Raw genomic sequence first — 13827 nt, forward strand, 5'->3', positions numbered from 1 at the left:
ATTTCTCAGTGCAGGATCACTTATTCCCATTTTCCTAACGTCGAAGCGAATGGGCCACTGGTCACACATGCATGGCCGCAGCTACCATATCCCCTGAAAATAAGACCTACTCTGAAAATAAGCCCCACCCAGATTTTTTGGGGAGGCTTGAAATATAAGCCCTACGCCAAAATGAACCCCAGCTGCATAACATTTAAAAGAAGAAAAAACACTAACCTAGCAGGCTCGGTCTGGGTCCTTCTGCTGCTGTCCAGAGCTCCACGGTGGGTCCTACAGTCCTCGTTCACCTACAGAAGATCACTTTCTGGTTATGGGATTCTTAAATCCCACCTCCAGGAAGTGATGGCTGTGATTGGTTCAGCGGGCAGGGAATTGATTGGCTGAGCAGTGGTTAAAGAACCATTTACTGCCATGCCGTTGTGGATTTATAAATTGGCCAATCGATGCCACGGCTTAGCGTGTTGAAGCTCTGGAGAGCAGCAGGAGGGACCTGGAACGAGCCTGCTAGGTAAGTATAATAAGATTTAGGGCAAAAATTAATATAAGATGAGGGTCTTATTTTCGGGGAAACCCTGTCTACCCCATTGAGATGAATGGAGCAGTAGGGGGCGCATGTGTGACCATGGCTCCATTCCTTTCAGTGGGGCAGACAGAAATAGCCGAGCATGATGCTCTATTCTTTTCAATGGATTTGATAAAAATGTCAGAGCATAGCGTATTGCTATCTCCTTGCATCATTGAGCTGAACGTAGCTGCAGCCACATATGTGCCACCCAGTCACTTCAACGTTGGGGAAAACGGGAGTAAGCAATCCTGCACTGAGAAGGTGAGGGGACAGGTACCCCCCCACTCAGCTCAGCGGGGATCCCAGCGGTTGGACCTCCATCTGCTGGCTGAAAACTTGTAATTTCATCCACTAACTGGTTGATCCCTTTTAAGCCTTATTAATGATATGACCGTTATGCTACAGAAATCAACCACATTTTAGGTTATCCAGTCCCTTGCTTCCCTTACTCCTGTCTTAGGCTGTCTGTGTACAGTACGCTGCCTCCTTTTTCCCTGATGGTCACCTGCTGTGATGTGCGTTAATTTAGAAAACTCCCCATTTGGAAAGCCTAGTCAACAGCTGTGGGGACGGAAAAGGCATTCCTAATTCCAACACACAGATGCCAGGTCGAAGTCTATCCCTTGGCTGGGAATGAGAAGGCACATTATGAACCTGCAAGATAAAACTTGCCTCAAGCTGATGGAGAGCTTGCCACCATAGTACCGTCCTCGGGCCAGGTTTTTTCTCTTCCTCTTCATGATGGGCAGTTCCCAGAAGGCATGGGAAGCACAACTGGCAATGTAGGGATTTCCAACAAAGAAACTGAAGGCAGTCCCCGGACAGCTGAGAAGGCAGGGAGATCTCTGGGATAGCGTGGCATAAATGGTTGTCCCTCCAGCCGAGCCGACAGGCGGAAGGGAAATCCCTAGATCGCATTGTTGCAACTCACCCAATGAGGGGTACAAGGCCCTAAACTTCTGGCGTGTCAGACGTTGAAGGGGTGATCCATGGAACATAATATGTCTGTCACCTTGTGCACAAGTGTCTTTCAGTTGATATTTATGGGCATTGCATATGCTGTCTTGTGGATAATCTGAAACTCTCGATCTGGGACCTAGTGAGCGGTGAATTCTATCCAATAGTAAGGAGTATTCTTAGGGATATCATTAATGTATGCCAGAGAGTCTCTAAGTGTTGTGGCTTGCTGGTCTCGGGGAGGGCCTCTGATGCATACGTATGTTCCAGCTTCTCCTATCTTCAATAGCCACTATAGAGTCTGAGGTATTGGAGCTGGTAGGCAGAAGTATAGTAGCGTCCTGTGAGGCTGCTCTGCTATTAGGAGTGGACATTGAGGTCTCCATGCAGCACATCAGACCAGAGAGAAGACCGTTCATATCTATAGGAAGTTTCCTAATGGGTAAAGCCCACAAGGGAGGACATGGAGGCATGGACAACAACTGAGATCCCATAATTTAGCCATAGTGTGATCATGCTGGAGCCTGGTGGATGGGCTTTGTGAAGATGGGGAATGGCTGTTCATAGGTCAGTGTGAGGTATCAAGGAAAGTATGTATGCAGGCTGTCCCTGGTGTGCGCTCGGACGTGGCTGCTGACCCTCTGATGCAGGGCTGACAGGTTGCGAAGCAAAGACATCCGTCTGTGTGGGAACAGGACCGGAGTGCATGCAGCTACTGTGTGAGGGAGTCTGTCGGGTCTAGGGCCGGTGTGGCACACCTATGCTGGTGGTTGGAGTGCCACTTATGAGGAGTCTCTTTGATCCCCTGCGACACTACCTGTCATTCTGGAGTCTCCGCTCGTTCCTTCTGGAGTCTCCGCTCGTTCCTTCTGGAGTCTCCGCTCGTTCCTTCTGGAGTCTCCGCTCGTTCCTTCTGGAGTCTCCGCTCGTTCCTTCTGGAGTCTCCGCTCGTTCCTTCTGGAGTCTCCGCTCGTTCCTTCTGGAGTCTCCGCTCGTTCCTTCTGGAGTCTCCGCTCGTTCCTTCTGGAGTCTCCGCTCGTTCCTTCTGGAGTCTCCGCTCGTTCCTTCTGGAGTCTCCGCTCGTTCCTTCTGGCGTCTCCGCTCGTTCCTTCTGGCGTCTCCGCTCGTTCCTTCTGGCGTCTCCGCTCGTTCCTTCTGGCGTCTCCGCTCGTTCCTTCTGGCGTCTCCGCTCGTTCCTTCTGGCGTCTCCGCTCGTTCCTTCTGGCGTCTCCAATCGTCAGTCATCCTTACTGTTGCTCATAGTGCGTTCTGCTATAGATTTTGTTGCAGGTTTGCATGCTAATCTAGACCGTGATTGGGGTAAATGCACCTGGGTGTGCTTTCTGCCATGAGAATTGACATATCAATCTCTTACCCCTCCGCACTGCAGATTATGTGTCTGTGTACTTCTGTGTAGTAGTAGTAGATTGTAAATGTGCTGCATGTTATACTTCCCATAAAACCTAACCTTTAATAAAATATACCACCGAGCTTCTGACAGTATACAGATAACGTAAAACAAAACTGACAGCCATGGGTCAACCAGGACAATAAATTGATAGCCTTGCCCTAACTACACCCTACACACTGTAGGGTGTAACTAGGGCAAGGCTATCGCAATGTTACCTTGCATGTTTCGTACATGTAGTGAATGGACTCTTGTAAATTCCCATTCACAAACATCAGCAAGTATTAGGGATCATTCACATGGGCGTACTACCTGTGTAGTATTTCCTTTTTTTTTTATTTATTTTTTTTACAAGCCCAATACTCTATACAGAATCCCCTATTGACTTACATTTTGGTATTCGGATGAGCATATGTTTTGCGTATTATGCAAAGAAATGGGTAATTGAAGTCGAACCTGTGTATTTGCGGATCTATCTAATGCGCCCTCTGCGTAGCTTTTTTTTTTTTTAAAGCGCGTAAATAGGCTGCATTTGTACGCATGCAAAAACCATATAAGGGCTGAAAGCAGCCAAAGCCCCTGTTATTGATTTCCTCCCCCACCCCCACCCCTGCAATGTGTGTTGTGTTTTTTTTTGTTTGTTTTCCTTGTGTGACTAGCTGGAGAGCTAACCAATTGGCATGACCCTGGTTAAACCCCTGTATTACTGAAGTACATGCTGTCTAGTAGCATCCTTCTACAGTACAGTGTGGGGTACTACATGTTCTGTTCACCTGAGCCGGGATGAGCTGGTATTTTTGGACCCCAGGTGAGGACTGCTTAATATTTTTCTGGTGCACTGTGCTCATCATACAGGGGAATTTGCAACTTCCAGGACCTGTTTCTGATACTTTATCCGTATTAGATTTCATATTTTTTTCTTTTTAATTATAGGTGACACTTTGGGGTTTCAGAACAAATTAAGGTTTTTCTATAGCATAATGGCCTCAAGCTGCAATATTTTCAACTTGGAATGGTCATCATACAACCAAGTAATGTAACTTGAGGGCCAGTTTATTACATTTAGCCAAAAATGATACCTAGTTTTGCCACTAGATGGCGCCTGTGTCTTAGCTGAAGAAATGTGTGCAACCTTTTTGGATACATTTTTTTTTTTTTTTTTTTTTTCTTCCTGCATTTATTTATCCCTTCAGCTATACATTTAAGAGACAGCGGCTTTCAAATCAATTTTAAATGTATGCTTCTCATGTGCATGGGGACACTTACATCAAACTTAGGGCTCCTGTTCACAGGCTATCTGGCGTTGCGCTCCTTGCGGCGATAATCCGGCCGCGGGTAACAGTGTGCGCTTTCCATAGCATTGCTATGGAAAGTGCAGCCCCCTGTCCACGAGCAGAGAATTGTAGCGATTCTCCACTCACGGGACTCAAATTGCAGCATGCTGCAATTCTCCGCAGCGGAATATCACTAGCGCCTTAAAGGGGTTTTGTCATTTGGGGAAAAAAATCCTATACTTGCATATTCCTCCCCAGGCAGTTGTCGTCTTGCCACATCTTCTCCTGGGTCACCTCACCTTCAGCCGTCTGGATCCTCTTCTTCCTGTGATATAGCGTGCATTCACAGGCATTCTGTTTTCCTGCAGGTCAGTGTACCCAGTCACTAGTGACATAGCATACACTGCCTAGCAGAGAATGCTGAATCCTATGCCGGGCCATTGCCGAGACTGCACATGCGCGCTGTCTCGCTGCAAGTGTTAATATACAATTGCTGTGAGACACCGCGCATACACAGTTGCGGCAATAGCATAGCATTCCTTGCTAGGTACATGGCAAACACTGCCCGACAGAAATAAGACTGCCAAGAATATACGTAACTCCACAGGAGGCAGAGGATGTGACCCGGGGGACTGGAGGAGCCAGGAGAAGATGCAGTAAGAATACTGCATGGAGAGGAATAGGTGAGGCGTGTGTGTTTTTTTATTTTTTATTTTTTATTTTTTTTTTCCCCTCCCCTAATAACAGAACCCCTTTAAGTTCTCCAAAACCTCTGGGCCAGACTGTATAGTGGTGGCTCAATTTTTCCCTGACAGATGATGCCAGGTGAAGGCATGTAAGCACCCAACAGCCACTCCACATACTACCGCCCTACTACAGTCTGTCAATGGAGCAGGCCAGGGTTCGTTCAGAGTTTTTTAGCTCAACAATAATTCCGTTTATAAAGGTACCTTTTACTCCTTTGATAGATCAAACGCTGGTGTGCTCTGAACAGGCTATGTATTTTCACTATGTTGCACCCAGCCTTGATACCACGTTTCCCTGAAAATAAGACACTGCCTCTTTTGGGGCAAAAAATATAAGACCGTGTCTTATTTTCAGGGTGGGCCTTTTTCTCACCTCGTCCGCAGCGTCCCAGTGCCTCGCGCTGCTGGTTTCCGGCGGCAGTCTGCAGTGTCCTCCGTGCTGAGATATCCTCTCTTTCTGGTAACTGAGCTTTGAATACCCCGCCTCCAGCAAAGTGTGTGCTGGGATTGGGTCAAGCGCCAACCAATCTGTGCCGGCGCTCAATGAACCAATCACGGCCATTTAGTGATGTCATTTACTGACTGAACAATCAAGCGTCAACTCTGATTTGGCTGGTGCTCGATCCAATCAACAGTGCCTGCTTTGCTGGGGGCGGGGTATTCAAAGCCCCGTTACCAGAAAGAGGATATCTCCGCGCAGAGGACACAGCAGCTTGCCGCAACATCAGGGACCATCGCAAGGGACTCGGACGCTGCTGGCCAGGTGATTTTTTTTTTTTCCCACTCATGTACTTTAGCTAGGGCTTATTTTCAGGACAGGGCTTATATTTCAAGCCTCCCTTAAAACCACGATAGGGCTTACTTTTTGGTTAGGTCTTAATTTCAGGGGAAACGGTAGGTACAACGCAGTCACTGCATGGCATAAGTGTATAAATCTACTGTTGCCAGCTATTTTAATAACCTTAACAGAATTGCCTGAGATTTTGTGGCAGACAGTGGATAAATGGAAATCCCAATACACTCCTTCAAATGTCCCACTAGTGCCGGGACATTTGAAGGAGTGTATTGGGATTTCCATTTTTTGGGATTTCCCCCCAAAAAATGTAAACCTACGGGTGCATTCAGACGACCATATATCGGCCAGGTATTCACGCCGGCCGATATACGGCGTCTCTCTCTGCAGGGGGAGGAGGCTGGAACAGCCAGGAGCAGTGCTCTGAGCTCCTGCCCCCTCTCTGCCTCCTCTTCGCCCTCTGCACTATTTGCAATGAGAGGAGGCGGGACAGGGGCAGGGCTAAGTTTTGGGAATTGGCTCCACCCCTGTCCCACCTTTCCTTATTGAAAATAGTGCAGGGGGGTGGAAAGGAGGCAGAGAGGGGGCGGGAGCTCAGCACTGCTCCTGGCGATTCCAGCCTCCTGCCCCTGCAGAGAGGGACACCATATATCGGCTGGGAGTGAAAACCCAGCCGATATACGGTCGTCTGAATGCAGCCTACAACTGTTGAAATGGTCTAGAAACATATTTTTGACCATGAAGCTTTTTTTTTTTTTTTTTTTTTTCTTTTCACCAGTCAATAAGGGGTTAATATGTGTTAATAATCCCATCTGCTGGAACTTTCTTGCTATATGCAGTAACACTGTTATATGGTTTGTCCGTATATAATGTTACTAATTTCATGTGAAAAAACTCTTCTGTGCCTTGCCTGTATAATTAAATATTCCAATCTTATTGAAACCTTTTAATAGACTTTTTTTTTTTTTCTGTTCTAGAACTTGAAATTTAAATGAATACCAGCGGTTTCCTTCATAGTAGAATTTTTCAATAGTTTCCTATTGTGGATAGTCTTTTGGTAATTCAATCCTAACTTTGATACTTAATTATGTAGAACTCCGTTCCCTGCAACTTCCTGTAACTCTAGATGTATGGGTGAAAATGTTTAGAGCCCGCACACTTCAGAGAAACGTTTGGGCATATTGATTCAGCTAGGACAAATGTTCAGCCAGGGCGACTTTAGCAAGAAAACACAGCTAGGTTTCAAATACCGGCGCATTGTTGTTTTTGGGAAGGACTCATTCATGCATATTGGAGAAGGTATTATTAAATCAAGCTTGGCAGCGTTACAGCCAGTATGCAGCAGGAGAGCTGAGCTTAAATGTCGCTAGAAATCAAGTGCCTGGTAAGTGAATGCAGTTGGAGTACAAGCAATCCAAGACGATTTAGAAACCGTGGAGTCAGGAATGGTCTGTTTGTTTCATGACGTGCTCTGCTCTACCCTGTGGCTCATCATTTTCCTGTGTTTGGCTGGGACACATGAAGCAGTTTTGTGGCTTTTCCTGCAGTGTAATACCAACGATCTACATGTTTTTCTGCTGTTTCTGGTCTGCCCGTGGAGTGAGAGAGAACTGCACATCTGAATTAGTAATATGGTCTGAAGGAACAAATGGCACGTCGGTTAAGACTTCATTTTGCTACCAGAAGAAGTAACACTGATCCACTGCCGGACAGCTCTGGAAATGGCCTGGATAGCAATATTCACATGTGTTTCCAAAGGGTCTCCCATTCTTCTGCGCCAAGTGTGATACAGATGAGACTGTCTCCACGGCAAACGGTACAACTCTCCTCTTCACCTGAAATCGTACAGTCCTATCAAGGTAACTCTGTTTCACCACCTAGCAAAAAAAGCACATCACTGCAGATTTCTTTACAGCCCAGCCGGAATACTAGATGTCATCAGTCTGGCAATGTAGACCTTGCTACGGAAGACATTTCATTCGTCAGTGATTACAAGGATGGGATTAATTCTAGTTATAACATGAGCAGGAATTATAGCTGTCACCCGGTCGTAAATGACAGCAGTCTTCCAAGTAACACCTTGACGAAGAACGGCAGTTCATGTAGCATTGCTGCAAGTGACAATGGATCGTTTAGTAGTAACAGCAGTGATTATGGATCGTGTACAAGTACGACAAGTGACACTGGCTCCTGTTCTAATAGTGTCTTAAGTGACAATAGTAGCAGCACCCTTTCTCTAGGCGATATTAACAATGTGCTTGCTAGTAATGCAACCTACACGAATGCCGACGTGAATCCTTTCAAACGAAATAACGTTCGCCAGGTTTATTCTAGATGTAAAAGTACCTTTCCTTTTGACCAAGATGAATTGGACAAAGAAGTCATTATGGGAAATCTGCATTCAAAAAGGAAAACGAGGCTTCCTCTGAGACGTTGCTCCTCTTTGGTCATCATCCCTCGAAGTCCCTCTGAGACGCCACCAACTTCTCCAACTACTTTGAGCCCCCCAATAAATAGAGGCCCTTATCAAACGTCCTATCAATTTATGCTTTGTTCTAACGAGCTTGCACAGAAGGAAGATCAGAGCTCATCCAAGGGATCCCTTTCAACAGCAGTCAACGGAGTCCGTCTTTCCAAAAATAATTGCACTATTGGTGAAGTTAGAGACGTGAAACCACTTTACTTGAATGACTCTTTACAAGAGGCCTATCCGTCACATGGTCTACGGAACACAGATGCTGCAGAGGATGGATTTTCCTCTGTTTCATTACATGTTTCTCACCAGAGACCACTGTCAGCAGGCAGTGAACGTGACCATGGGAAATCACGCAGACATAATGAATCTGAGCCCTGCAACGGAGCCCAGTCACATCAGCACATCCGACTATCCCGCAGTACTTCTGCATGTTCTCCTTCAAGTAAAATTGCAGGATGTCAGATAAGTATTAGTGGAGATCAGGGCAGCAGAGTTATTCCCAACAGGAAATCAAGCCATCTTTTCCAAAGAAGTATATCGGAAGGACCTCCCAACAAACTTAACTCTTCTAGTCTTAAGTATAATTACCCAAAATCGGGGTCATCCCATTTGCACATACAGTTTGCACCTGGAAATGAAAGCAGGATATGTAGCTTTAAGAGACAATCTATAAGAAACCCCTCTGCTGGTGTGACGGTCAAACCCACTGTGAAACCTCTCAAGGTGAGTTCCTTTTATTGGTGGTGGTTACTAGCCAGGTGTCATATATAGTAGATGCATTTAATAAAAAATGCTTTTAATTTTGGAGTATTTGTTTTCTGATCTTGTAGTTGTAATGCTTCGTCTTTTGTTTTTGGAATGCTTGAAAGTTTGTTTATTGTTTGGCAATACTTTTGTTAGATCTGACTTTATTTTGTATCATTTGTGTTTTGCATTCATGAAGTCTTGTTTTCACTTTCTGCCGGCGTGTTTTGCATTGGTATATTCTATTTGTGCCCGATTTATGTGATATTGTCCGTTAACATTGGTCCCTCCGTGTGAATGTGTTCATTGTAGCCCAGTTAAAAATAAACAGCTCCCAAAATATTTCCCTGACTCCAGTTAGTCTGGTCGTGTATACTGATATGCTGAGTACGGGTTCAAATGTAACAAGTTGATATTAGAGTAGCATTTAGTAATGCCAGCTATCTGTACACAGCAGTCATGAAATTAAATCAGTGCTCTGCTCAGACTCTATCACTGAAAGGTCTCTGCGTTCTTCATTTGTGTGCCCAAGTTTAAGCCTCTAGTAGCATAATATCAGATTCCCTGCTTCAATAGTCAACAGCTTGTTAAGGACGGCTTTCTGAAATTCACTGTGAAATGAGACTTGTGACCGTAGGACCTGACCATGCTTTGTGTTTAAATACCTGCTTGGGGGGGAAAGAGAAAATTCACTATTAAAGTCTGATCTGTATCCACTATAGAAGTAAATAGTATGAGGTTTTAGTATGCTAGCTTTACATGCAAAAAAGTGAAGGGTCCTAATATTTTAGTTCTATATTGGGTTTTTACACCAAATGGACTTCTCGTTTTATCCACAGATTTAAGTGGTGGTTTGATTGGAGCGATGACTACATTGGGAGTCGCTTGTTCTCACTTGCACTCATGAATGTGGTTAGGAGTTTGAGGGGAGCAGTTTATTGTTGGAACGAGCGGTCTGCTTGCCTTTAACTCTGCAGAGAATTGTTTACTTTTTTTTTTTTCTCCAACTTTCTCAGTTTAGCTCAGATTGCATCTGTTGGTCAGTCAAGGGAGTCTGGAAATAGTTTGCAAACTACTGCCTAGCATTCATTATATACAGGCATTAAAAAGTTAAACTCACTTCAGTGTTAAATTGTTGGCTGTGTTTACACTGAGCTATTGTTCGTTTACACTATACAATCATTAAAAAAAGGGTTGACTTGTGCATAAAGGACCTTTTAGCATGCTGACACTTCATTCTGTAGGAGTGGCAGTCCATTATTTAATTTTTTTTTTTTTAATATATGCTTCATTAGACTATAAAACTCACCCATGTTTAGACTGCATAAATTAAGCACTTCCCTGGTGGCAATGCCAATGTCATCCATTATGTTTGTCCAGGTTAATGGAGAGCAAATGTGATTACTTTGTCTAGGGTATTGGAAGGGGTTAATTCACTTCCTAGTCTAGCTTAATGTCCTGTTGCTTTTTTTAAAAAATGTTTTATTTATTTATTTTTTTTAACAGTTTAGGGTGTGTTTTAATGTTTTGATTTCATTGTACTTTAATAAATTGGGAGTTAACCCCTTCCTCTTGCAGCCAGTTTTGGCCAGTTATTTCTAATTTTGATGAAAATACCCCACATTTGGCCCTAGTGTGTAACCTGGCCCAAACACGGGCCTAAAATCATGGAGTGGATTGTGGGGCCACCCTTTTTTATTAGGCCAAGCTTTTCTTTGAAAAATACATAAATTATGGTTCTTTGCAAAATGTAAATCTGAGGTGCTGTGAGCTTGATTTGGGGATAGAGATTTGTATATAATCTTTTTATTTTTCCATTGGTACCATTTTTGGGTGCAGCAAACATTTTGATTGGTTTTTATTGCATTAAGAGAACAGCTGTCAAAAGTAATTATGACAGTTCATGTTTGTTTAGTAATCCGTTCACACGAAGTACATTATTCTGAGATTCAGTACGGTTGTGGCAATAATGCTGTTAGAAATGGAGATCTGTAATTTCCTACTACTTTCGCCAATGAAAATTTTTTTTATTTTTGTTCTATCTAAAATTGTAACCCTAGACTATTACCAGTGATAAATTAATCAAGCCATTTAATGTTATCGCTTGAACATTAGTTATATGTGAAGAAGACTGCATCTGGAAAACCGAGCAGTTGAAGGTTTGGTTTACAGACTCCCCAAAAGTTTACCTTCTCTTCATGTCCAATACTGAGTGTCTTATATGATTAATCTACATTTTGCTGTCTGAGTTCTGTTGATAAAATGTAGGGAGTCCTAACACAAAGCTTCTGCTGATGCAGTTACAAGACAACACCGTGGAATTAAAAATTCAGCACCACGTCCAACTGAAATGGATACTTTTGGAAGGAGCAATGTCTAACAGCAGCAAACAATCGGAATTAAGAACTGTCAGGGAAGTAGACTGGCGGAGAGCAGCTGAGTGACAGTAGCTCCCAATACTCATCCAAAATATGCTTTAAGTGGATATTTAGCACCCTTTCTGAACCTGCTTATTTCTCAATATGTAAATTAATGATCTTTGTTGGGTCTTGAGGTAAATGCAACCTCAGATGAGCAATACATGACAAAGTATACTTTTTGTTTAAAAAAAAAAAAGGCAAATATGCAAAAGCAGTGTGAAACTGTTAAGTACACGCTTACCGCTTCCATCGGAATTAAGTGAAGTAGCAACCATGTGCTAATCAAATGCCCTTGATCATCACAAGTGTCCGCCAACTATAAAAACAAAGTTTTGAGAGTTTGCTGGTCTGGAGCATTCAGGCATGTCAACACCATGCCAAGGAGGAACGACTTCAGTAATTATCTTTTGAGAAGCGATTTGTTGCTGCACATCAATGTAGGAAGTGACAATTTCCAAACATTTTGGAGTCCCTCTACAGTGAAAAAAGATTGTCACCCATCTTGAAGGTTTTCTAACTTGGGAATAATCTTCCCATGAGTCGTCATCCCAAGGTCAAACTGCGCAGTGATCAGAGACATTTAGAAAAACTCAAGTGCTATATCTCAGACCCTAAAGGCCTCGGTTAGCATGTTAAATGTTCTAGTTCATGACCATACAATTTCAGAGAGACTGAACAAGTATAGCTTGTTTGGAAGGGGTGCTGGGAAAGTCTTTCTAAAAAGTACATGGCAGCACGGCTACAGTTTGTAAAGTTGCATCTGAATAAACCACATGGAACAATGTTCTTTGGACAGATGAGACCAAATTCGTGACGTTTTTCAACCATGCCCAGTGCTACGTTTGGAAACACTAAATGCACAAACCTCATGTCAACGGTCGAGCATGGTGGTGGAAGGGTGGCTATTTGGGCTTGTTTTGTAGCCACAGGATCTGGACACCTTTCAGTCATTTGGTATACAGAGGAGTTCATGGTCAACTAAAGTATTCTAGAGTCCAATGTGAGACCATCTATCCAAAAGCTAAAGCCTAATCTAACCTGGGTCATGCAACAGGGCAATATTCCAAAGCATGCGGTGTATGAATTAATGCCCACAAAGCTCAAGGAACTGAAGCAACATTGTAAAGAGAGGGCCAGAATGATGTGTGACTAGTTATGGTACAGAAAGTGTCAAGTTATTGCTTCTGAAGGTGCTTCTACAAGCTATTGCCTCATGAGGTGTACTCTAATGCTTTGCATACTGCTTCATTTTGTTAAATGACCATGTACTTTTTCTCTCAACTGGGTGATATATAATTTTATTTGTCTTTTAAATTTGGAAATGGGGGTGCCAAGTAGGTTGAGGTAGTTACATCCCTGCAGCCTGTGAGTAGGCCTAATACTACACTGTTGGTTCCTGTCAAGTGTAGTGTTGGTCGGCCTGACAGATACGACTGGTGTGGTGTTGGGTTCTGCTGTGCCTGCCCCTTTTCTGCTCCGTTCCAGAACTGTATCAAGTCAATCTTGGTTACATTTCTAAGATGGGTTTCTCACAAGCTGTAGGGACAGTGGACATTTTTTTCCAATCCTAGAGAATCTCTTTGAGTCTCCCTAGACTAATTTTTTTTTTTTTTTTTTGAATAATCCCTTTTTTTAAAAATTTTATTTAAATTTTTTTTTTAAAGGCATGTAATATATATTTTTGTTAATAAAGTGAATTAAGTGTACTCTGATCAGTACTATTAGAAACCAAGTATATAACCAGAAATGCACTTTGTTCTGTGCACACTAGCCTCCTAACTTTCCTTTATGTTAGAGCCATGACTGCTCTGCCAGGTCTGTTTTTGATCCAACCCTATATATGTCGTTCATGGACGTCCTGTAATATTGTGCTGCAGACTATGATTCTCTTCAAAAATGCCTCCTGATGAAAAACAAATGCTAAAAGCCTAACGCCTTGCTGTTTGCAGTATTAGTTCGATGGCTCACAATACGAGGTGCTAAGACTCCTAAACTTTTATTGGAGTGAAATATTCACTGGCTATTAAAAATGTAGCGGTGTTCAAGAATAAGTTCTGCAGTGTCATGTCCCACTTTGTTTACAGATCACTTCTGGATACATTGCAACATATGTCTAATCTTTGTGCCACAAGCTATTTTCACACACAGCAAGTTTGTTACCACGCGCTGCCCAAGTTAGGGAACAATACACATGTTGTGTGAAAGCCCTTGTAGAATTCTAATTTACTGCAGATTTTATTTTGGTTTATTTAAAAAAACAAAAAAAACAATCTGCTTTGCGCTTTATGGGAAACTGCTTATGAGAGTCAGAATTTATAAATTAAGTAGGCCCCAATTCTAGCAGTTACTGTAGCCAATTAGGTACAGACTATGGTCCCCCGCTACATAAGTGCGTGTGGCCAAAACCTCACACTTCCTGTGGGAGCTAATGAATGGGACAGATG

At 43.3% G+C, this 13827-nt stretch overlaps 1 protein-coding gene across 2 annotated transcripts in view; it reads left to right on the top strand.

Annotated features, from left to right (window-relative positions):
* Positions 1-13827, top strand: part of NEDD4 (NEDD4 E3 ubiquitin protein ligase) — a 116559-nt gene that overhangs the window by 34561 nt on the left and 68171 nt on the right. The window contains exon 1 of one of the 2 annotated variants that reach the window (XM_066592558.1): positions 6947-8942. The exons of the other annotated variant lie outside the window; for it this stretch is intronic. Coding sequence (XP_066448655.1) covers positions 7392-8942 — 1551 coding nt within the window. The 5' untranslated portion in view covers positions 6947-7391. Of the gene's footprint in view, positions 1-6946; positions 8943-13827 lie in introns of those variants that run through there. 2 annotated transcript variants of the gene reach the window in all.

Source organism: Eleutherodactylus coqui, chromosome 2 (assembly GCF_035609145.1).
Source record: "Eleutherodactylus coqui strain aEleCoq1 chromosome 2, aEleCoq1.hap1, whole genome shotgun sequence".
Taxonomy (NCBI): Eukaryota; Metazoa; Chordata; class Amphibia; order Anura; family Eleutherodactylidae; genus Eleutherodactylus; species Eleutherodactylus coqui.